Raw genomic sequence first — 26,004 nt, forward strand, 5'->3', positions numbered from 1 at the left:
AACTTGGTAAATTGAGCTTTTGTGGATAAACACTGATGGACACAAATGATAATTCATTTCCAGTAGAGTGATGCAGATGACCACAGGCCAAGAACTAACGTCTTATCTGTGATATTGCACTGTTTGCAAAATTCCTGCAGAGGGCAGTGTTGTCTAACCACATTGTGTTTGCAGAACTATCATTTCACTCAGTGACAGTAATGTCTTTGCTTGTTATCACAGTTTTATTTTAGCATAACTATATTGGTGTACAAGGCCATTTCCTAATTAGATTTAATACAGAGGGGTCAGTAATTGTATTTGTATATGTCAATATATTTTATTTTCATCAGGGTCATACACATTTCTCAGAGAATATTTACAGTATCAACATCGTATATGTTTATGAAACAGAAACTAAATTATAAATGGCACAAGCCAAACAATTTGAAAAAGGAGTGAATAAAGAGAAAGACCTGCAATCTCTCATAGACCTGCTACAGTAGCTACAGTATCTTTGTTCTTTTGCATAATATGAGAGGATTGAATGTGTTGCAGCTCAGCTGATGTAAAAATCACAACAAACCAAGACTGATCTTGGAGAAATCCACTCTTGTTATTTTTGGTCTGCATCTGTTGCTGTCCCCATGGCGAGATCAAGTCAGCCCTTTGTTCAGTAACCGTCATCATACTCATTCTGGGCCTGCTGCCTGGCCAGCATGGCCTGAATGAGAGCACTGGAGCCTGAGGGAGCTGGGTTTTGTGGGGGAGCGGGGACCCACTGAATCCTGTCCTCTTCCTCTTCCTCTGCTCTCTGTCTGGCTTGCATGACTTGCATCATAGCGTTCGACACGGAAGACGGCGGTTCATCTGTATCATCATCTCCACCCTCCACTGATCTCTGCCTGGCTTGCATGGCCAGCATGACGGCACTAGATGTGTTGACAGGGTTTTCAGAGGAACCCGTCACGCTGTAGTATTGGTCGTGACCCTCGGCCCTCTGCCTGGCTTGCAGGGCCTGTGTGACGGCGCTGGAGGACGACGAGCCGCTATGAGGCGTCTGGTACGAATCTTGATCCTGTTCCTCGGCTCTCTGGCGAGCCAGCAGGGCCTGCATCATAGCACTGGAGGTGGAGATGTCGGAGGGAACCGGGACTCCACCGGCGCTCCGTCTCGAACCTTCAGATTGCTGGCGAGCGAATAAAGCCTGAACCATGGCGTTGGAGTTGGACTGACCACCTGAGGAGCGGTCATCTGAATGAGGTTTGTGGTGCTGGAGGACAGGAGGGGAAGTTCAGTGAGGTTGATAACAAATCTCAGGGCGAAAGGTGATTAGTTAACATGAAACACATTTCACAACAAACCTTTTTCTGAGTCTTCTGTTTGGGTTTTTTATTAGGATTTGATTTCTGGAGTTTCTGGAGCCTCTCTAACAGGAATAACTTGTCTTTGCCCTCCTGTTAAGAGAAAAAGAGATTTAGATAAAACTGAAGAATAGAGGGAATCATATACAGTATATATATATAAAATACTTTTCTAAAAGAGATAAAGTAAAGTACGCCCAAGGTTGTGTGAGTGTATCCAAAGGGAAATGGATTCAAACAAATAACATATTTAAGGGAGGTTTTTCATACACACTCACATTAACAATCTGTTGTCTCAGGAGACCAATAAGATCCTTGCGGCCCTTGGTTAGTTGCCAGAAGATGTATATGATGACCCTGAGGGATAAAAACAACAACAAATCACAAAAAGCACAATTTTAATATCATAAAAATGAGTCTGCATAATAATAACAACATGCAAAAATGGACACAGATACAAACAAAAGCGCACACTAAGCACACAGTGTCCCTGTCTCTATTTGTCCATGATAGAGAAGTGGAAGTCAATAAATGAACCACAGCGTCATGATATTTCCAGGTGCTGCGTGACTGATTCTCTGATGTGTCAACTGCCTTTCAATGTAATGGTCTGAAAGGTTAACTGCTTTGGACATGACAGGAGTATTACATACAAAACACATTTCACTGTCCATTGTGTTTAACATAATTGCCTCAATAAAGTAGATTCATTGTGGAACTGCTTTAATACACAATAAATAAATGATCCATCCACCCATTGTCTACACATCATGCACACGGGGCTGGAGCTATCACAGGGCCGACATATAGAGATAGACAATACATGCAAACACTCACATTTATGCCTACGGGCAATGTACAGTTCACAATAAGACTAGTGTGCATGATTTTGAACTGGGGGAGGAAACCAGAGAACCCATTAGTCCAGTAATTTTAAGCCAAAATGGGGGTTAACCTTGAACAAATTTGCAACAGAAGCAAACTCAACTGATTTTGTATCCTCAACATGTCCTGAGTGAGGGAAAAAAAGCCCAGAAGAATCTCATTAGGGGAAAGTTTCGAAAAAGACCAAAATATAGCCCATTCATACTGTACGCCTATTCATTATTTTTCTCATGTGAGGGTAAAATTTGTAACCTTTAGATATCGCTATCATGAAAATGACCCAGTTGATTACTTACATTAAGACAACAAAAAATGTATTAGGCTACAAGTTTTTTGAAATTGTTTGTTAACATGAGCAAATTTGCACGTCGCTGCGTGAAGCACTCGTTTTACATGGTAGCCTAAGCGTCCTAGCTCATTAAACTACGTACAGTACTGGGTGCCTAACTGTAATATGTCAACAAGATTGAACAAGACAAAGAATTTCAAAAAACTTGTAATACATTTTTTGTAATCAACTCAGTAATTTTCATGGAGATATCTAAAGGTTAAAAATTTTACCCTATTCACATAAGAAAAATAATGAATAGGCGTATGAATGGGCTATATTTGGGTCTTTTTCGAAACTTTCCCCTAATGGGATTCTTCAGGGCTTTTTCCCCTCACTCAGGACATGTTGAGGATACAAAATCAGTTGAGTTTGCTTCTGTTGCAATTTGTTCAACCTTTTTTCAGAAAATGACTGGACTAATGTGGGCTCAGGGAGAAGCATCCAGGAAGGATCCAGGCTCAGGGACTGAACCCAGAACCTTCTTGATGAGAGACAACAGTGATACAAACACTGTGCCACGTTGAAGAGATTATGTTACATAAATAATACGTGTTATTTCAAATAATAATAAATAAAACAATAGGACTCATGTTTTGTTTTTTCGCTCTGTGCACTTACAGGATGATGAGCGTGATAAGAAAATAGAAGATTTCGCTCCTGATGACGTGCTCATAGACCCAGACGACCCAATGAGACCTAGGGATATCCTCCAGGTCGTCGATCCAGAGTCCAACCACACTGAAGGTGTTGTTGAGTCCTCGAAAAGGACCACACTGCTCAGATGGAGTCAGACTAGAGAGCGGGACATATAGCAAGAGAAGGCGATGATAATGCAAAATGTTTTTTTCTTCTCTGCCTCCAGGCTGTTAACGTGAGATTAAATTTTTATAGTTGTCAAAATAGGCCGCCGCCGCCTCCTCCTCCTCATACCTCCAGGCGGTGTAGGCAACCATGGACAAGGCTCCCACAAAGAAAGGGAAGAAGAGGAGGGCGATGAAGGTTGTTTGCATCTGAGCTGCCCTGCCGATTCGCCGTGGAGGCTGGCAGTTCTGGGTCAGGCTGACCTGGGGAAACACAAAAACATGCACACTTGAGAAAGCACATGCACACAGACAGAAGAGTATTGTTGCTATAACTCAGTGGTATTAGAGTTTAGAAACTCAGAGCTCATTTCAGCAAGACAACGTTTCTGTTTCACAACACTTTAGAAAACACAAGGATCTCATCAGAGCTTTTGAAAAGCATTGCTTGAAAGGCCGTTCAACATGTTCATGAAACATTCAGCAACACCAGATCTGACCCAGGTCGAATTACCAGTCGTATCGAAGTAATTTATTTCCCTGGGACCGATTGGTCTTCATCTTGTTGGTACAGAACAATACAACCAAAAGATTTACCTGCCTGTCTTTTCCACGGCACAAAAATTACATCCAAAGTCATTATAACAAAAGGATTTAAATTAATTATTGACCCAGGTGCACAAATAAGGTAACACGAGATAGCTGCTCTGTGAGAAGTGACAGTATTGTTTCTGTGGAGGGCAGTGTGTCGCATCATGGTAGTTCAGTTTACAAGGCATCCAAACCGTGCATTTACCTTCTTTAGGTAAAACAAGATGAAAAACTTGACAATCTGCATGACAGGCAGCAGAGGAGAGAAGTAGATCCCAAACCTGTGGAGAGAAAATAGAAGGAAAAACAACTTTGAATAGGAAATTGGCAGTTAATAGCAATAGGTCTACCGATGCGCTGTGTTGTTCTTACCAGGCTAAAGTCTGTGCATAGATGAGTTCAAGGACATTTCTGGCTATGTCGAACTCTGGAACCCCCAGACGTGGTAGAAATTTGGTCCCAATTACACTGTAATAGAGAATGGATGATACATAACTCATGTTGTGAGAGTCTAGATTTATGAAATGATCAGTGGGTAACACTTTATAGTAAGTACACACTATTAAGCATTAGTTAAGCATTAATAAATACTGAATTCTTCATTTATAACGCATAGGGATGTCACGATTATACATTTTCTTGGTACGATTATTGTCAGAGAAATCACGGTATTACGATTATCACGATTATTATGCACTAATTAATTTCACAACACTATGAATGTGTAAAATCAAATATAGTCAAACTATAATTACATTACTCATTGTATACACAGAATATTTCAAGTATCTATTAAAGGGATAGTTCACCCAAAATTCAAATTTCAGTGCTGCACGGAGCCCCGCTGTAACTCAGAGAAGGCACGGAGGACTCTGAAACTTCTCCCAGCCCTTAGTCGACATGAGGGTGAGTGGATAATGAGTGAAATTTGAATTTTGGGTGAACTATCCCTTTAATATATGACCAATTCTTAATCCCCAGGGGAAATGTTTGAAATATTCAGGTCATAAATTGTCATCTATACCAAATGTTTGCGTTTATTTTAAAGGTTTTTTTTTTAATTTTCTTTATTAAAAATGACACACTAACATTTAAATTCCTAACAATTCAATGTTACGTTAGATAAATGGACCAGTATCTGTGCATTAACCTTTATTTTTGCGCACATCTGCCAATAAGGTTCCAACATCTAATTTTTGTGAAAGTGACAGTATTTAGGAATCTTTACGATCAATTCATTGCGACATTGAATACCAGGGTTAATTGTGAAAACAAGTAATCGTGGCATCCCTAATAACGCATGAATACTCATTAGTTTGTAGTTTATACAGTTAGTGCTTATCAATGATGAGTAAAATATTTTAACTGTGTTTATAAATTACTACATTCTTATGAGTATTTATGTGTTATAAATGATTAATTCAGTATTTAAAAAGTGTTACTGATCAGTGTAACTCACTTGCTTAGAAATTCTCCAAAGAAGGATCCCAGCATCAGAAAAAAGAAGTCAACAAGGACCAGACGGTACAAAGCCTGTCCAACCTTGGACTCCCAACACTGTGGGGAAAACATCAGATGGCTGATACAGTGAAATACACATTGGTTAAAAACAAAAACAATGTGTTCAAGTGTTACTTCGTGTCAAACGCACCGAAAACTTCGTAGCCACCTCGTTCATCCAGTAATAACACAAGACACCCAGAATGGACATCCTGAGTAAGACGTTTCTGTAAGTGGGAAGAGATTTCATGCTATAATAATAGTTTTACATTTGATTTGTTTTTTTTGCAGAGTGATGAATGAGTAGAACAAGGGCAGTTTCATGTCAGTGTGATAAAGCTGGAGATGCTAGTTAGCATAGCAAGCATAAAGACTGAAAACAGCATGAAACATTGTGAGTTTCCCTGAAGGTAACACATCTACTCTCTGTACCTGAACCTCTTCATCTCACTGATGAACTCATCACAAGTCATTTGTTAAAAGTTTAAAAACAACTATTTCTGGTTTTACACAGAAATAGAAAAATAAATGGTCTCATACATAACCATTATGTCCAAACATTGTAGAATAAACAAGTGGATGAACTGGTGACCTCTGGGCTGATGTTCTTTGTGTAAATAATGCTCTCTTCTGGACAGAAACTAGATCGAGGTCTCCAACTGGTGACCCCTGTTTTATAGCACGTCACTCAAAGGTTCAGAGAATATAGTCTGTGCAAACTGTGGAACAACACAACTCTGTTTAGGGAATCAGCTCCAGGTGCAGCAACAATGTCAGTCAAATGAATTGTGTGTCAAGTTTGTTTAACGTCAGATTTGCCATGGGCGACTCCTGTGGAGAACTGAACAGATATAAACTAAACTTTTCTAAGACCCAGGGAATATGTTGCCTCAGCTGAAATGAGTTAAGATGTGGATTTCATCTTGAGCCCCGTTGTTTTTGTCCATATTTGTTTATACAAGATTTTCTATTGTGAGTTCCCACTGGATGTACGAACAACCACTGTATCGACTGTGGAGGGGCTTCTTTTTTTCTTTTTCTAGCAGAATTATGGAAGTTTATTTTTATTCATCAGATTTGTGACACAGAAATTGACACTGATGTGCGTTTTGGTACAAAATGTGAGTTTTGGATGTTGACATTTTATGATTTGTCAAATAATCTTATGTAATTTGATAATCAGTTTGAGTGTCTCGTCACGATATGTGAATGAATGTAACCAGTGACCTAAGATGAGTGATCTAACCTGACCACCAGTGCGTAGATCTGCGTCCGCTGGCTGGCGTAGTGCTCAAATTTGTAGAAGAGGGAATAGAAGAGCGGGACGACCAGGTTGATCAGAGACACTACAAAGGGAACTAGGAGAGTCTCTGCCTCCTGAAGCAGAGACCAGTCGGCTCCATCGGTCGCTTGCTGTAAAGATAACAGATGGAGGTCAGATCAAGATAACGCTCGCTGACGAACACTGTGTAATGACATGAATAAAATCCTGTGCTGCTGGTAAATGACTTCACACATGACTGTCAGTAAGTCGTAAGGTTGTGACACTGATATGGACTTAAAAGGCCCAACACACCACAATGCCATAACATGTAACACAGAGAAATAACGGAGCAGGCAGGTTGAGGTTCTTCTGTGAAAACAGCTTTAAATTCCACATCAATGATCAAATTTTCCAGACAAAGAAAAATCCTTTTATCTCAATTTAGCAATAAGACCACTTATTCAACCTCGACTTGTGTACCTGCTGTTCATATTGGCTGAGATAGTAGATGCTGGCTCCACAGCCAAATGCTAAGCCAGTGGAGAGGAGCCAGGAACCCAAATGAACCCCGAAGTGCTTCAGTTTTTCAGAGAGGGTTAGCCGCTCCATCTGGGCTTTTTCTGACAAAGACTCCTGGGAAGATGGCAAGAAAACAAACATGTTGATGAAAATAATAAGATGCGTGATGTGTCTGCAGAAAGGAATCCATCTCTTGAAGTTAATTGTCTGAAATTGGCCTGAAAATCATTGTCAAGAGCATCATCATTTGCAGTTTCAGCCAATTTCATATGACATAACGTTGACTGAACACCTACTTTGTCTTTCTTGACTCACTCGCTAATTGACAGCACTTTGAAATAACATAATGGTCACCTTGAGTTGGACACGGAGGTTGTTCTTGCGCTGTCTCACGGCTCTCTCATTGGTTACACTGAAGTCCCAGCTGCACAGAAGCTGCCATGCACTGTTTGAAGTCGGTTCAGCCAGTACATAATTTGTCTTAAACGATGTTGCCATACTGCATGAGGAATAAATACAGATTGCTTATAACACTTTTGTAAGCAAACTACATACAGTACAAGAAGGAAAAGATAAATATGAAGTCAGAGCTACACAGGACTGAACTGACCTGAAAAGAAGTGCAAGTCCACACAGCACCATGTAGACCGCAATGGTGAAGAAGTAGGCCAGCTGCATGTCGTACTCAACGAGACCCTGAAGAGTTTCATTGGTGTAGCCACCGTAGTACATGACAGTGTGGTTGAAATAACCCTGGAGAAACCAAGACACATGTAATATATGAACTTGGCCAATGTAAAACTAATTCACTCAGTGTGCAGTGTTTTGGCCTCCACCAACTCTTGTGTGAAATTAGCCGCTCATTAGCTGCTAAATGCTCCAAGATAGTGATTGGCCAGTCACTGACTTTGTCGCTCTGCCATTTGGTCCTATTAGGTCTATTAGGTAGTGTAAAGAGGGTTTATCTGAGTTTTTTTTCCTGATGATAGTTGCCTGCAGTGTCTGCAAACACTGCTCATGAAAAACCAAAACAATGAACTGAGAGATGCTGAAACAATTTAGTAAAACAGGGGGAGCTAATTCTCAAAACACGGTTACACTGTCCTTACACGATAACCGTGCCTATATCTATTAGAGCTGCATTAAAGGTATAGTATGTAGGAATTCCCCCCATCTAGCGGTGCGGTTGCATATCGGAACGTATTCTTGATGTTGCATTCACGTGAAATCGGGCAGACGTCAGACAGACAACAGACGCTGCATGTGTGTGGTCTGCCAGCACGAGACAAATTCATTCTAAGGTAGATGAAAGCTTTCATTTGTCTTCAGTGAAATTATTAGGGCCCGAGCGGCGACTGCTGTCGCCCAGCGAAAGCCCTATTGTTTCTGCTATGTTTATTATTATTCTTTCATTCTTTCATTCTTTTTCTCTCAAAAGGATCGCATTTTTGGAGGCTTCAACATGCCCCAAAACGCGTAAATTTTGGCATGCACATCAGGACTGGCGAAAAATTTGATATTTTAAAGTCGTTGGAAATGGGCGTGGCCAAATGGCTAAATAGCGCCCCCTACAAAATTTCAAAACATCAGCCCCGCCTTTGTGTGTCACCTAGACGCATGAAATTTGGTGGGCTTATAGAACATGGCAAGACGCACAAAAAAGCCTCTTATGTCATGGTGAAATCACAACAGGAAGTCGGCCATTTTGATTTGAATTTTTGACCTGTTTGATCTATCTCCTCCTAGGGATTTTGTCCGATTGACTTCAAATTGGCTAGAGACCACCGAGATGCCACTCTGATCAAAAGTTGTGCTCTGCAGGTCTCTAGGTCAAAGGGCGTGGCTTCTGGGGCCTTGAGGATTTTGGCGACTTTTCGTTTGCTCACCATTTCACCTTCGAACAGCTCTCACACCCACATACTTTATCTGATCAGCTTCAAACTTGCTGGACATGATGACGGCTCCACCCTGAACGTCCCCATATATTAATTTCCTACGTCACTCATAGCGCCCCCCGGTGGTAACAGGAAGTGGCCAGGTTTTTACCTTAACGTGTGCTGATGGCACATAGTTGACCCCATCAACTTCATTCCACTTCTAAAACATGCAGACTAAGGTGGTGAAGCTACATCATGAACGCTGTGAAGCTACGAGTAATGGCGTCCCTGTGGGGGCGTGGCTACGATTCCTCGCCATGAACATACGTTTGGCTTTTTGATGGCTTTAATGAACTCGTATCAACATGAAAATTGGTACACAGGTCCAGGGTCACGACCTCAACGTCTCCATATGCTCATAGGCGATCCCACTCATTCGCCCCCTAGTGGAAACAGGAAGTGGCATATTTTACATCAACATTGTCCGATATCCACGAAACTTCACATGTGTGATGAGGGACTGACCCTGAACACACCTGCATGCATCCCATTACTGCCCCCTAGTGGACGAACCATTAACTGCTCATAACTCCCTCATGCTTTGTCCGATTCACTCCAAACTTCACATGAGTGATGAGGGGCCGACCCTGAACGCACCCGCCCACAACTGCTTAGCGCCACCTGGTGGATGAACAAAACATTGCAGCCCAGGCATGCCTCAGGCCCCGCGGTCGCATGGGTGAGCGAGGGCCCGTCATCGCCGCTTGCGGCTTTAATTATTATTATAACCTTTATTTAACCAGGTTTGTCCCATTGAGATCCAAGATCTCATTTGCAAGAGAGACCTGGCCAAGAATACATATTCATGAAAGCAATATTTGATTTTTGCTAATAAAAAGCCAAATAAGTTACATACTGGGGCTTTAAATTATACACTCAATAAAGAAATGAATTGCCTTTTGTGTTGTTTACTTTTTTTTATTATATCTAATGTGTAATGTTTTTTAACTGTTATTATGTTATTGGGACTATGGACGGAAACTAGCATCATGCTATAATCCGGCATATTTACATGTTCTTATGTCCATTAATGTGCACTGTCCCATTCAAATAAATAAAAAAAATAAAAAATAAAAAAATATATATATATATCAAGGGTGATTGATTTCCGTAGCTGTGGCTTTAGAAGTAGGTACTGTAGGTGCTTTGATGGGAGCCTCCACTTACAGCTCCGGTCAGTATCTCCAGTCCTCTGAAGCTGATGTTTGGAGGAATGTTGGGTGAGGGGTCATAAACGAGCATTGGGATGGTGATGAAGCCAAAGTTGACCAGAAAGGAGAAGATGTTGAACATGAGCAGCCACTTGAGGAAAACGAAATAGGAGAGGACGCTGCTGCCAAACTTGCCACCGATCTCTTTCATGATGCCTTGCCACAGCTGCAGGGCCTGCCTGGCCGACCTCAGGCCGTAGCCGCACCTGCGGAAAAACTGAGAAAAAAGCCCGCAATGTGTATGACGCACTACATTCAGAGTGAGTTAAGTAATGTATGTCTCAGTTGCAACATCTTATTTTATGACTGGTGATACTGGTAATACTCACCAAGGACACCCTCTCTGTGCAATCTGCAAAACATGTGAACTGGCGAGTCTTGGAGGACCTGAATTCCAGTACTTGGGTCCTGTGAATAATAAATTAGAAGAAAAATTGGTGCAAATTCTGCCACACTGACGCCCTTTGACCTTAAACTTCTTGGTTAATGTCCCTTGAAACGAGGGAGTAGAGTTTTTACATGCACTTCCTCCAGAGCATGCAAATCCCTTACGAATTTTATAGCTGTTTGCCAGGGGTAATGTTTAACTGCATTCCTCAGAGTGGCACTTACAGTACAAAGAAGGTTTATCACCTTTGACCCACTGTCACCCACCTGATATGTTTCTTTTCTTCTAAACTCATTTGAAGTTCTCGAATGGCTCGGGTTCGCTCATGCGTTGACATGGCAACAATTTTCTTGACCAGATCCTGTTCCTCTGTCACACAAAACAAGTCCTACCTGTTATTTTTACATGCTACTGCTGAATCCACAGAAAATAACCTAGCGCCACCTGTTACGGGCTCTTACCGTTCTCCATCTCGCTCCTGATGGCGTCCTCTGCCAACGCTAGATGGGCAGGATCAGAGTCAGGAAACATGCTCATCCTCCTCATCCCCCGCCATCGCATCGTCATGCGACCTGGATGAACACAGACGGACGACAATGTGTTTTTCTGGTTTTAATGTTAAAGGGATAGTTCACCCAAAATTCAAATTTCACTCATTATCTACTCAGCCTCATATATAAACATATACATATAATGGTTGTCAGTGGATACCAACTTTCTTCGTCCAAAAAGACACACCAAAAAAACATCCAAATACCTCCATACTGCTCGTCTGTAATGTCCCTCTTGTATTGAAGCCCCGACATGAGAAATTGTTCCTCTGGTCAGTGCAAATCACGCGAGATTTGCACTGACACAGGAAGAGCAGTGAACTGAGACACTGGGAGCTTCCGCTACAAACAAGCTTAAAATATAGACTTATTTAATTTTTTTAGAAACAATTTCTCATGTCAGGGCTTCAATACAAGAGGGACATTACAGACGAGCTGTGTGGAGGTATTTGGATGTTTTTTGGTGTGTCTTTTTGGACGAAGAAAGTTTGTATCCATTCACAACCATTATATGGACAAATATTGCTGCACGGAACCCCCCGTAACTCAGAGAAGGAACGGAGGATTCTCACAGCTCTTAGTTGACATGAGGGTGAGTAGATAATGAGTGAAATTTGAATTTTGGGTGAACTATCCCTTTAAATGGTAAATTCATGGAGCAGATGGGAAATACAGACACAGGGTGAGAGACACGAAAGTTGGCTTTTTTTAAAAACATAACACCAGCCACCCACACATTTGAACATTTACACTCCCATTACGGAAATTGTACTTTTTTTTGTCACTTTCTTTTCTGAATATTTTCCTGGTATTCTGTGCATACCTTTGAAAAATGTATATCACCTACTGTTAATACCCAGATCTAAAGTACAGCAGATAGCAGTGTGTGAGATAATGTCGGCACCATTATAGCATGTGTCTGTAGATTATCTTTACTTCTGATTAAGACTAGGTAGCTGCCACTGCTGCATCCATCAGACTGTCATGGACTGCCGTGTCACTACCGTGAAACTGTTACTGCGTGAGACATCTGGTGAATGACAGTGTAATTATGTTGTATTACAACAAGGTTAAAGCAGAAGTGAGTGATATATTTGTGTTAATATAAGTCTTAAATAGTTATATCTTCCGACAGCAATCACTTACATAGAGTGTTTGGACTGAAACACGGGTCTCTCAGTCCCTCTGCTCTGCTCTGAGCCGAAGAGAAAACATTTATCGTATCCTACAGTTTTTATCCAATGAGGAGAGAGAACGGCATGCAGGGCTGTGTGTACAGCCAAGGAACGCTGTGAATGTGGCGACGTAGCGACGAGGACTGTTATGGTGCGTTCAAGGAAACTCGTATTTTTCCGACCGTGAAGTGGTACCAGTTCGATCTGGTACGAGTTCACCGGTCGGAAGTTACGAGTGGCCGTTATAGTGACTTTCACCGGTAAAACAGGTCGGAAAAATACGAGTGGGTTGCCTGGAACGCTACAAAGTCGTAAGTTGTGACTTGAAGCTGTAATTTACGATTTCAAAAGCCGGCCTGGAACGCAGCATTAGCGAAAACGACCGGATCACTCACTTCTGCTTTAAGAGTCTACGGTCATACAGGAAGTTCAATGAGTCATAATGCTAACATTAAAGCAGAAGTAAGTGATATATTTGTGTTAATATAAGTCTTAAATAGTTATATCTTCCGACAGCAATCACTTACATAGAGTGTTTGGTCTGAATCACGGGTCTGTCAGTCCCTCTGCTCTGCTCTGAGTCGAGGAGAAAACATTTATCGTATCCTACAGTTTTTATCCAATGAGGAGAGAGAACGGCATGCAGGGCTGTGTGTGCAGCCAAGGAACGCCGTGCATGTGGCGACGTAGAGACGAGGACTGTTATGGTGCGTTCAAGGAAACTCGTTTTTTTCCGACCTGTGAAGTCGTACCAGTTCGATCTGGTACATAGACTGTACAAAAAGACGTACTGGTACGATTTCACGGGTCGGAAGTTACGAGTGGCCGTTATAGTGACTTTCACCGGTAAAACAGGTCGGAAAAACACGAGTGGGTTGCCTGGAACGCTACAAAGTCGTAAGTTGTGACTTGAAGCTGTAATTTATGATTTCAAAAGCCTGCCTGGAACGCAGCATTAGCCAAAACGACCGGATCACTCACTTCTGCTTTAAACACATAGTGAAACTACAGCTGGTGGAAATGTCTTTAGTTTTACAGGTGTTACACTATAAAACAATTTACTTGACAAATCTAGAGTTTTGATAGGATGATGGTATAAAATGGAAAGTGAAGGTATCAACAAAGTTATTCTAGTTAATCCTGAATGGCGCATTACTGACACCAGTTTCATAACAATCCATCTGAGACTGTTACTTGACTCAAAACCACGATTAGAAAAAGGAATAGTGAGAAATTCAACTCATTCGGATCAGACAATACATTTCACGACAACTCTTTCAGTAGAATAAACACCAATCAGCCTGGTTAACCTGGTTGCTTGGCTAAAATGAAATTCAATTTGAAATCTTAACTGGTGATTCTCCAAGGATTTACTTATTGTACAGCACAAAGGACTCACGTGCACTTCCAAAAAACGTGAGAGCACTATAAATTCACACAGATTTATCATTCCTCTTTACAGATGCATGTACACAATGCTTTAATCATATCATTTCAGATCCGCTTGGCAATTCCCATCCCTCCATTTAATTTCTTTGCCAACTTCCTTCTCTTCCTCGTCATTTGTTGTGACGCAGCCTCTGTCAATAATTATCCAGTTCGGCTGACTAAGTTGATTGATAATCATAGTCAACAGTCATTAATGTCATTGTCAAACACTGTGTGTAGCAAAACCAAAGCAACACTGTGAATACTTTAACTTTTAGCTTTCATGTGCACAGTAAGATTATAGTTCAACCATTACCTGAGATAGAAGGAAGTCGAGCAGGTGGTGGTCGATCATACCGAGAGTCAGGGATGATTTGAAATGTGCTGTGATCTAAAAAAGAAAAAGATATGGAGAAGTGTCAACAGAAGTGTCACTTAGCAACACACAAGGGCGCAGACAAACCACAGAGCCAGCTGAGCTGACAGCCTATAGTCAACACCAAACAATGTTTTTTTTTTCTCTATGATACAAACTCCAGCACACCTTGGAGATGTATGCCAAAACACAAAGTCACAAACACGTCCTTCACTCACTGCGGTCATGCTGCCATGCTGGGCTCCCGGGGCGCGTGGAGATGAGGCCCATGGGGATGCTCTCTCTCCCCCTCCAGCTCTCCTCCTGCCAGCCCCCCCAGGGCACTCTCCCAAAACCCTCATCACCGCCGCTCTGACCGTTCACAGTGTTGTGTGTCTGTGCCCTGTTGTCCCTCTGGGCCGGGTCCTCCCTGGCATAGGGGTTGGTGTGGTGGGGTCTGCTGGAAGACAAAGAGGTAACACAGGACAAATGATGTTTAAAGTGAAAGCTAAAGGCCTTATCACTCAGGTATAGTGTAAATACAGTCTTTATGATACCTAGAAACTCTGGGGTTAACAATAAAAGAAAAAGGAACTGGAGTTTCGACTCGTGATTATGAAGCAATCATTATCTGTCATTAAACAATTCAACGAGCCGTAGATATGGAGGGGATTCGTTTTTTCTCCTGTGGGTTATTCTTAGGGATAAAATATCCCACAAGAAAGAGTAGTGAGCAAACATCAAAGACAAATAGACTAATGCATTTCTCTCAGTCTTTGCTTCTTCAAAGAATAAAAAATAGTTGAAACACTCTAGTAGGCTGGGATACAGCCAGGATAAATATCACAGCCACCAAGCTGTCTGTTCCTTGAGTACATCCTGTTCATACGCTCTCTGGTTAATAACCAACAACTCAGAGAACTCAGTCAAACACATTCTTTGATTACTTATAATAATAGTAGAGTAATATTAGCACATAGCAGGATGAACTAGTGATTAACTACATTTTATGTTAGTATATTACCACAAACCTTCTATCAATTTCCAGAGTCTCATTGTCATGGTAAGCTTGGTTGAAATATCCGCCGCTGTTGTAACCTGTCATGAGATTCTTCAAAACGATCCTTTGGTTCTTCTTCTTCGTAGACACCGACAGTCCTCAGGGTCACTCACTCTGTCACAGCCTCTCCTCAGTATGTTGATGTCTGTGAAGTCCAGTTGCAATAATCCACTCTGAACAACGTGTTCATTTGAATACACAAAAGTATAAAGCGTGTTTCCTACGATACCATGAGAAATAGCGGAGGGTTTGCCTTCATTACATTACATTAAACAAGCAGCATCACATGTTGAGGCCAAGTGGCTCGCCGCACTCTGAGTGACAGCTACATTGTCGAGGGGAAGCATGTGTAATTTAAGCTCTTGATCCCATCCTCAATTGCTAGTCAATAATTCATTCTGTCGGTTTGGTTCCTATCCCGTGTAGGAACACATCTCTATGGTTATCACGCATGGCAACTGAATAAAAATGTAAAGAGAACTATAGGCTGTGGAAGTTTAGTTACAGTAGTTGAGTATAAGAGGATAAATTGTAGACTACAATTGATATAGATGAAAAAATCCTGTTATATTATATGAACCCATTCTGTCTAGTTACCAAACCCCGGCTTACCTGGTAAATATGTGAGAATATGCAGAGGTAGGTCCTGAGTACAGCTTGAAGAACTGCAGAGCGATGACTGAGTCCTTGCACACCAAGCCTGAGTAGTAACCTGTGGATCACTCACAGTGAGAGAGAGGGAAAACTGTGTGGCACTATGGGCTACCAGGAAGTGTGAGCTAAATCCACTGAGGTAAAAGTCCACTCACTGCCTCTGACCAGGCCAGGTCATTCTCATGTGGGGGAGTTTGTGTTGTGATAAAAAAATAATTGAACCCTAAAGGCTAAAATTTAATTGCCTTCCTTATTAGAATTTAAGGAGGGAGTACAAGAGTCCGTCTCTGTTGGTGTTTACAGCTTTACTACAGATGGATATAGGGACATAATGATAATTAATCTGCAAGCCATCCTGAACTAATAATTGATTTAAAGGGACTGTTCTTTGGTGGCACTTTGCACTCACTAACAGGAAATTTCCTTTGGCCAAAGTAAAGGTCAGAGGCAGGATCATCATGCTGACAACATTCAATTTGTGTGAGCTGAGTGTGCTTCTCTAGCGTCATTAATTTTGATTTAATCTGGGTTTATGTCTCTTCCTTCATCAAAGACACACCTTACTGCTTGCTCTTTTGTTCATTTCTCATAAAAAACACAAACAATTGTTTTCTGTAGGCTGTTGCACTTTCAAATACAGAAAACAGAATAGGCCCTAGGCTATAATAAAGACAGACACATGCAAATTCACTCCTACAACACATCTGCGTCAGTGTTTCCAGTGGACATAATTGAGGGTTTGATATGAAGGTGTAATCACAGCTCGGATCTAGGCTACTTGTTATTTAATGCTTCTGACTTTTGAAGTTCCATTTTGGCAGTAAACTAGCCAGGTCTTTTACTTTACAGTGTCCCCTGAATACTTTGCTGATGGTTTCTGAATTAAACGATTTAACTAGTATATTTATTATATAATATTTTGTATGTTTATATTTTGTATGCTGGGGTTTATATCATCATTATTATTATTATTATTATTATTATTATTATTATTATTATTATTATTATTATTATTATTATTATTATTAGGCCTAGTAGTAGGCTAGTAGCTAGTAGTAGTAGTAGCAGCAGTAGCCGGATAAATTTGGTCTCAGTTAGACTTTAATACAATTAAAGTCTAACAATTATCATTTAGGCTATTATTTAAATGGTGGATAGGTACACTTTAATTAACTGCACTTAACTAGCAATTTGATGCTCGTCTTTTTTATTTTCTTTTTTAAATATAAAGTGACTAAATACATTGATAGGCCTACTAGTAATGTTCAACAATGAGATTTAAATTGACATCAGAGTGAAGTGCGGCTGGTGTCGGTATGTATGAGCTTACTGTGGCTCCTCTCCTGGAGCTGGATCCACAATTCAGGAAGTGGTTTCCTGGAAAGGCTGTGTTATCTTCCTGACAGCTGAGCACTCAACTCTCAGCTGACGAAGTCTGCGGGTTTATTGTTTGCCAGCCGTAATATTCTCCAATAATTAGCTACGATTGATCTATGAGAAAAGGAAACCATGGAGGTCGACTCAGGTAAACACGGAGTTAGTCCGAGTCTGTCTACATGTCTGTAGCTAGCTTTATTTCTTCAACATCAGTGCTAAGAGGCTAGTCATGTTAGCCTCTAACTTTAGAGATGAACTCGCCGCCAACAACAGGCTAGAAAATAACTTTACAACTTCCTTAATGCTTTGATAAATGTTGTTCAGAGGAGGAGAAGGAGCAGAGGTCCGAGAGTTAACTTTAACCCGTCTCTGTCTCAGCATATTTCCCGTGTCGAAACTTCTCTCTTGGTGGTTTTCTCGCTGACTCTGCTGTCGGCTCTGTGTCGTTGTCTGGATACAGTAACGTTACTTACTAAACAAGGGAGACTCTTTATTTAGTCCCGTAAAGTGTTTGTTTCCCGCACTGGAAACCTTTAAAGCAATTTACCTGCACTTTCTTGGATGTTTTTCATGTAATAGATTTGATTTCTTAGTGGTAATGCGGTAAATTATCCAGAATAGCTTCCTCACTGTGATTTCTATGGGGAGAAAAGTGACAGGACAAAGCTCAGGGACGTCCGACCTCATGTGGCTGCAGTAAACACAATGGCATTATAAACAAATTACAATAATCCTTTCCAATGATATGGCCTGACTGGCAGCACTTCGTTACATCTATCAGTCACATTCAAAATAATAAAAACAGGGAGAAAATAATTTACAGCATAGTAAAACTTAGTCTTCAAAACTGAAAAAAAAAAAAAAATAATAATTTGTACTGAAACAATGATGCAAAAAATATATAGGTATTGGACAAACTGTATATCAAAAAGCATGGAGAGTCATTTAAAACATACATTTGGAATAAGCAAATCCTGATGACCTGACCACTGATCAGTATCCAAAATACATAGGCTACATTATATGATATTATTTATGGGTTATAAAGAGCATGGTGAAAATAAATAAATAAATAATTGTAACTCAATCTGTGACTAATAATATAAAATCCTCACATTTGAGAAGCTGATACATTTTATAGGTTTCTGATGGTCAATATACTTTTTAAAATAAACAAATTAACAATGCATATTCTTTATTATTGACAGGATATATCTTATGCTTTAATATGGGATGTTTTGTTATATTTATTATATGTAGCACCATAGTATCTATTATTCAGAATTTTGTTCAACTAATTGATTGATTGATTATCTATTGCAGCTTTATTTTAAATTGCCCAAAAATGGGTAGTATCTGTCACAACATAAAGTCAGTTACTCCAGGATGGTAAATCATCACACATCATTACACTGTGTCAATTCTAGCCACATTGTAACTGTAAGTGCTTGATAGTTGACTGTGAGTAGTTTAACTCTGTAAGATCTAATCACGTTTGATTCACCTTTCCTAGTGTTCTACACTGATCGCAGTGGGAAGTTTACCGGTAGTAACCCACTGCTGGATCAGCTGCCCAGCTACCAGTCGCTGCTGTACCGCAGGAAGTCGTCAGCTAGTGGCACCAAGCGAAGAAGCAGCTCCAAGTCCCGGGTCGGCTCCTCTGGCAGTTGGAAATGGGCCAACACAATCACCAGACAGGAGGAGAAGCCGAAGGGTCAGACAGAGCAGAGAGCCATCAGGGAACTGGCCAGGACCATGGCTGAGAAACGCAGAGACAAGTAGGAAAGACTTTATTATGGTCTCCTTAGTTTCCACCTTCCTGGAAGACGTGTTGAACAGATCTGTTCCTGTTTAACCCTCCTGTTGTCCTTATTGACCCAATCTGTTCTCTTCCTCCATCCTTCCTTCTTTCCACAATCCTTATTCCCTTCCTTCTTTCTTTCCTTCCTTCCTTCCTTTCTCCCCTTCGTCCTTACTCACTTACTCCTTCCTCTTTTGATCCAATTGACCTGATCTGTTCCCTCCCTCCATCTTTCTTTCCTTCCCTCTTCTTCCTTCCTTGAACGAATCTGCTCCCTCCCTCCATCTTTCTTTCCTTCCTTTTCCCCTTCCTTCTTTCCATAGTCCTTATTCCCTTCCTTCCTTCCTTCCTTCCTTCCTTCCTTCCTTCCCTCTTTGTCCTTACTTCCTTCCTCTTTTGATCCAATTGACCTGATCTGTTCCCTCCCTTCTTTCCCTTCTTCCTTCCGCCCTTGAATGAATCTGTTCCCTCCCTCCATCTTTCTTTCCTTCCTTTCTTCCTTCCTTCCCTTCGTCCTTACTTCTTCCTTCCTTTTTGACCCAATCAACCCAATCTGTTCCCTCCCTCCTTCTATCTTACCTTCCCTTTTCCCTTCCTTCTTTCCTTCCATCTTTCCCTTTGTCCTTCCTTCCTTCTTTCCCTTCGTCCTTCCTGCCTTCCTTTCTTCTATCCCTTCGTCCTTCCTTCCTTGACCCAGGAGGGTTAAAGTTACTAAGAATGCATAATGTTATTCATTTCCTGTTTCACTCGTTCTGCTAAACGATGAATTTGACGATGTCCCCCGTTAGGGCGCAGCGTCTGGAGGAGGCTGGAGATCTCAGCAGCTGGGGACAGTGGAGGAAAAGCACCCGCAGGTATCTGAGGAGGCTGAAGGATGATGCCGAGGAATGGCTGAGCTCCCTGCAGCTGTGGAGGGGAGACATCCACCTGATCGAGGGTGAGAGATGAATAATGATACGGCTGCCACTGCCAGAAAACTGTCTCTGCAGCCTCATAACTCTCAAGCCACACATGTACTGTTCAGGATGGTTGAAATGATTGAACACACTTTTGGTACCAAGTATGGTTCTTGTTGTTGTTGTTAAGTTCCTTCCTCTTTTTGTCTCACTTTCATTTAGGGATGTTTGGCACAGGGATCCTGTCTTACTTCTCTTTCCTGCGCTTCCTGGTCATGCTCAACCTGATCATCTTTCTGCTCATGTTCAGTTTCGTCATGTTGCCTATCATCGTTGCCCCTCATGCCTCAGGGAACACAACATACAACCAGAATGATGGTGAGAAAACACTGATTTTTTTTTTCCCCCACCCGGGAGCATAAACTAAGCGTTAAATGGTCTTAACCCTCAAATTGTTTCCTCACAGGCAGCCTGTGCAGTGTGTATCCAAGCAGTGCTCGACGAGGCCTGGTTATATTTCATGAACATATTACAGATCTGCTGTCTGGTGGAGTAAGTCCTTGTGCTTTATATTAAAAGGTCTGTGGAGAAAAATGTTTCCATGTGGTTTCCTCACCTCCTAACTGTGCTGCACCTGCAGGGCTTTCTGGAACAGACCTATCTTTTCTACGGCTACTACAGGGTTGACAAAATCCACTTTCCAAGCATCACTTATAATTTGCCTTTGGCGTACCTGTTGGCCACTATAGGGTACCTGTTCCTCAGTCTCATCTGGATCGTTAAAAGGTACTGAACGGAGCGCATTACTGTATGACGAGTGAAATTTATTTGATCAATCAGATTTTGAGAGTGTGTGTGTCTGTCTTCGAGGTCTGCCACGGGATTCAAACGTAGCCTGGTTCAAGATGAGGATCGCTTCCAGAGTTTCTGCAACAAGATTTTTGCCGGCTGGGACTTCTGTATCACCAACCAAACTGCTGCCAGGCTGAAGAGGAGCAGTCTGCTCTATGAGCTCAAGGTTAGTTGGTTATATTTAAAGGGATAGTTCAACATTTTGGCAAATTGGCCAGTGCCATAATCCCTATAGTTTAAGGAGTAGGTTTGTTACCTTTAATTGTTGGTGCAAGCTATTTTTAGAACGGCAGAGCAGAGCCGCAAGCTGCTCAGAGCTACGCTACGGAGGCTCATGGGATTTCTTGGTTTCCCTCATCAAACTCATCAAATACACAATCCACAACACAACAACTCAAACGCTCTGGTGGACAAGTTGTGACCTGCACATTTTCACAGAGAAGCTCAGTTGAACCTTTATTGGGTGAACACACATAGATAAACATGTATCATGTCAGCTCCTTTCTACAGTATAATCTAAAATTACCTCCCAGTTCCCAGCCCATTACATGTCTCCTTTAACATCTGTGTTTTTTTCTTTTTGGATAATGCATATGTGTAAGATGTCTTAAATGTTCTAAATGTGTTATTGCTTTTTCCATTTAATGTTTACCTGCCTCATTTTAAAACTGCAAATCCCCAGACGGATTTGGAAGAAGAGAGGATCAAGCAGAAAATAGCAGATCGCACCCGCAAAGAGAAGTGTCGGATTTACTTCATCCGCCTCATCCTCAACCTTTTTGTCATCGCTGTGCTGGCTTGTTGCTTCTACAGCATTTATGTAGCCACCGCCTTCTCTCAGGAAGCTCAGAGGAACAACACAAAGGTAATGACACGTCGCTGTCTGATATAATCATGTCTGTTTCTCTTTCATTATTTTTCTCCAGAAACTCCAATCAGACTTGAACTCTTTCATATAATTATCACAGTACAGTCACACTAATAAATCCTTTAATAACTTTTTTTTTGAAATCCCTTTGAACTGACTTCAGACCTGCCTTGAATTTCAAAATGTGATTAAATAAATATAGCCTTGATACTGATATTGCTGATGTTCATAAAATATTTGATCGAATTAAACTGTGGAGACTCTTCCACATCCTCAGATCTTTCTTGCTGACATCAGTAGGCGTCAAATATATCTGCTCTCAGTGTCATTTCTGCTTTTTGGCAGGTGAATTTCATCGTGGATCTGATCTACGAGTATCTTCCCTCGATCGTTATTACCCTGGCCAACTTCATCACCCCCCTCCTCTTCTCCATTATCATCAATTTTGAGGACTACTCTCCTGCCTTCGAGATCCGCTTCACTCTCATGCGGTACACTGGCCCTCTGTTTATTGACCATTCAATAGCTTTTTATTGTTCACTTAAGAATTAATTGCATTAGGGGGCAAAGATTAAAGGGAATGATACACATGCTGAAACACTGGAGCTAAATTAGCCGAAGCAAATAGCTAAAATTGAATGCCTTTTCTTCTTCCCTCTCTCTTTCTTCACAGCTGTGTCTTCATGCGCCTGACCAGCATTGGGGTTTTGCTTTTCTCTCTCTGGTCTCAGATCACTACATGTGAACCGGAGCCCTGCCTCTGTGGCTATAACCATGTGCTTTACTCTGTAAGTTGTTATTTCCAATACAGCACACTATAGCTTCCTTCAGTCATCTGCTGATAGCAGTGTTGAACTCACAGTTATCTCTGTGTCAACACAGGAACCGGTAACCGCTTAATGATTTTGATTAAACAATATTAAGAGTTCATTTTCAGAGTGTTAATCATTTATGCCTCTGTAACAGCAGTGGTATTTGCCCATTTTTTAAAATCTTGATATAAATGGTTTTCAGTGGCTACTGAGCTCCATATTTATTCAGTCCATCACATCCAGGTATTTTGTTACAGTTGCAGTGTAAACTCTATCCTAACTAATTGTATGCATTATGTTGGTATCCTTGCTGTTGTCCACAGTGTTGGGAGACCCGTGTCGGACAGGAGATGTACAAACTCACCATTTTTGACTTCATTATCATTGTTGCGGTCACCATCTTTGTGGAGTTTCCGCGAAGGTAAGTCCTCACTGTGCCCAAATAAAAACTACACCTTCATCAATTCAATAGAAACTTCTGTTCATCTAATGTATATACCCAATGAGATCATTTGACGATATGTCTGTCAGCATATTTTGTCTCTATATCAGTGTTGACAAATATTTTACAGCATTCACTTATAACACAATATAAACATTATGGTGTTTAATTCTGCGTCCTTTTTACCTTTGACCTGTGTCGATTTTCTAATTTTTCCTCAGTGGGTTTCGTTCACTCTGAGTCATATCTAACTGTGTTCTTGCGTTGCTCTGTCTCATCCAGGCTCATAGTGAAGTACTGTGAGTGTGGCCTGGCCAAGTGGTGGGGCCAGCAGGAGTTTGGTATTCCTCAGAATGTGCTAGAAATCGTCTACGGTCAAACAATCTGCTGGATCGGCACCTTCTACTGCCCGATGCTGCCTGCCATCTGCACTATCAAATACTTCTTCATATTCTACATCAAAAAGGTGTTTAAAAAATGTTTTTGTCGCTTATATATATATATTCTGTCACCTTCCAAATGAGGCGGATAGCTTCTTACGTTTGTAACTTTCTTTTCTTTCTTGGTAGGTATCACTGATTAATAACTGCCGACCAGCCACGCGTCCGTTTCGAGCTTCTAGCTCCAACTTCTTCTTCCTTGGCGTGCTGCTGATTGGCCTGGCTCTGGCCTGCATGCCTGTCATTGTTAGTGTAGCACAGTGAGTACTGACCATTTTTAATTACATTAATAGAACCTCCAGTTTTGACATCAGAGGTAATACATTGAAATGTGACATTTCTCATGTTGTCTGTATGTCAATGGCTAAATATATAGAGTCAGTCATTGCTGCTTTTTGACTTTCCTTTTTGAACAGAATAAACTGCTCCCAGGCCTGTGGACCTTTTGTTAACTACACCACCTCCTGGGAGGTGCTGCCAACCACTGTGTCCCAGCTACCTGATGGAGCTCAGAAACTGCTCCTTGCTATCTCATCAGAGGCCTTTGCTGTCTCCTCTTTTGTTATAACATGGTATGTTTCTTTCAGGATCTTTTAGAAATGTTTTTTTTCTCTATTTGGTCATATTTTTAAAGAGTATTTTTATTTCCTCTGCAGTTTGGCCATGTTTTATGTGATTGCCCTTGCTGGAGCTTACAAGAGAGTTATAAGCCAACTAAGGGATCAGCTGGTCATGGTAGGTTTATTCAAGATCAAGAATAGATGATGTGGTCATATAAACCTTCTCTTTATTTTTATTCTTATTAGTCTTATCTGTTCTTTCTTTTTTTTTATTCTTACACAAACTATAATCTATATGTTGTATTGTTTTTCCAGGACGGTCGTGACAAACGTTTCCTGATCCAGAAGCTGTGCCAGGCCCAGAGGCTCTCTCCGATCAAATCCCCCGTGTCCAAGCCTCAGCCCCGCAGCAGCAGCAGAAGCAGCCCCAGCTATCACACCAGCTTCTCCAACAATTTCAATGAAGCTGTGTTCCTCGCACACCCACCTCCAGACTCCTCGACACATGTGTGAGGCAAAGACATAACATGACTGACCAAATGCAAGAGCAGACAAATATACTGGAACTGAGAGACTGTTTGAATGAAAATCTTAAATGCTCTTTTTTATTGTGAAAACACTAAAACTTCTTATTCTAGCTATTTGGACCTGCTAAAAAAGAATGCGTCATGCTTTTTCAGTATTCCCTTGTTGACAATCTTATCATAAAACAATTAAGAAGTGGCAATGTATTTTTTTAAACCAAAACAGTCACTGCTGATTTTGTGTGGTGTGGTGTTTTTTCTACTGTAAGTTATTTCTCATGTCTTGTCCTTCTGAGAGGGATTTGCATTACTTTAATCACTGGAGTTTGAAAAAAAAAAAAAAAACTGTCTCAAATGTATGCACTTTAAAAAGTATTAACAATGTGTTTTCTTACTCTTACCACTCTTGTGTTTATAGTCAATACTATACATTCCTGTGTGAGTTTTTGAATCATTTATTTTTGCTCTGAGGTTGTGTGATATTGCATAGATAGAAACATTGTCCTTCTAGCCTTAACTCTAACCATGTTCTCTTTATAGTACTGTGACACAGATTTTGTAAAATAACCTTTGGATGGTGGGCATGCTAGTAACATAAATACTGTTTTAGATGTATTTTGGGTAAATATGTTTTTGTGTTGGGTACGTTTTAAGTAGCTCATTTTAATATGTAACTTTTTACATGAAAAATAATATGAAAAATAAAGATTTGTGAAATAATCAGTGTTCATAATCATAATCACGTTACCTTTAAAAAGTCATTAGTTAGTTACTTCCCCCAAAAAAGTAACTTGGTTTGGAACTGAATTACTACATTATAAAAGTAACTAATTACCAGAAAGAGTAACCATTGCTTTTTTTTAAATAAAATGCTCAAATATGAGAAATATGGGAATGTGAGACTCACCCCTAACACAACCAACTGACGTATTCGCAGAGGAATACTGAGTGAGTTGGTTAGTTCCAGATAAAAGCCTTTTTTTTTTTTTACAACTACGTAGTTGTAGGCGAGGAACCGGGCATTTTATTGTCAGTGTCGGTAAAGGCGTTATAACAGGGAAAACAGTAACTTTTTTGATTAATTGTTACTAGTATAGTACAGTATATCCATCACCAGGGGCGTGTCTAGACACTCTGGAGGCCCCAGGCAAGAGGTAACTTGGAGGGCCCCCAGCCCCAATTGAGAAAACTCAATAGTTTCTGCATGAAAATGCCCTTTGATTGCATTTCTAGCGAGAAATATATCTTTTATTTTCATTAAAATTGCTCAGTGAATGTACATAATCATTTGCTTGCTTGTTGTTTTTTCAGATCCAGCCAGAATAATTAGAAAGGGCAATGTTTTCTGCTGTCCCTACGTGGTTCGTTTTTATATGATACTTGGTTGACTATATGCACAACATCAGGTTGTCACCGATATGGACCAATGTCAGCTGTCCC

General features: G+C 40.9%; 2 protein-coding genes across 5 annotated transcripts; one reads left to right on the plus strand and one right to left on the minus strand.

The window, feature by feature from the left end:
• Positions 1-456: 456 nt before the first annotated feature.
• tmc5 (transmembrane channel like 5) lies at positions 457-17,405 on the minus strand. 4 transcript variants are annotated; one of them, XM_083979027.1, is made up of 22 exons: positions 17,323-17,405; positions 15,951-16,050; positions 15,310-15,483; positions 14,518-14,735; positions 14,240-14,314; positions 11,231-11,341; positions 11,036-11,138; positions 10,711-10,789; positions 10,338-10,598; positions 7,844-7,986; positions 7,588-7,732; positions 7,195-7,347; positions 6,697-6,863; positions 5,602-5,677; positions 5,410-5,507; positions 4,323-4,418; positions 4,156-4,231; positions 3,490-3,623; positions 3,178-3,351; positions 1,622-1,700; positions 1,344-1,436; positions 457-1,252 (listed from the first exon to the last, which is right to left on the minus strand). In XM_083979027.1, the coding sequence occupies exons 3-22, from the start codon at positions 15,381-15,383 to the stop codon at positions 653-655; spliced, it is 2,955 nt and encodes a 984-aa protein (XP_083835153.1). In that variant the 5' UTR covers positions 15,384-15,483; positions 15,951-16,050; positions 17,323-17,405; the 3' UTR covers positions 457-652. The 4 variants fall into 4 exon arrangements, with proteins under 4 accessions (XP_083835153.1, XP_083835151.1, XP_083835154.1 ...); XM_083979025.1 differs by having other exon boundaries at positions 14,518-14,738; XM_083979028.1 differs by lacking the exon at positions 17,323-17,405 and having other exon boundaries at positions 15,310-15,558; positions 15,951-16,161.
• Positions 17,375-25,240, plus strand: tmc7 (transmembrane channel like 7). Its single transcript, XM_083979058.1, has 16 exons — positions 17,375-17,517; positions 18,883-19,147; positions 19,959-20,107; positions 20,289-20,444; positions 20,533-20,618; positions 20,707-20,852; positions 20,937-21,084; positions 21,601-21,783; positions 22,132-22,277; positions 22,460-22,574; positions 22,922-23,019; positions 23,323-23,506; positions 23,610-23,740; positions 23,897-24,052; positions 24,137-24,215; positions 24,356-25,240. The coding sequence occupies exons 1-16, from the start codon at positions 17,502-17,504 to the stop codon at positions 24,551-24,553; spliced, it is 2,256 nt and encodes a 751-aa protein (XP_083835184.1). The 5' UTR covers positions 17,375-17,501; the 3' UTR covers positions 24,554-25,240.
• The last annotated feature ends 764 nt before the right edge of the window (positions 25,241-26,004 follow it).

Source organism: Trachurus trachurus (genome assembly GCF_905171665.1).
Source record: "Trachurus trachurus genome assembly, chromosome: 1".
Lineage (NCBI taxonomy): Eukaryota > Metazoa > Chordata > Actinopteri > Carangiformes > Carangidae > Trachurus > Trachurus trachurus.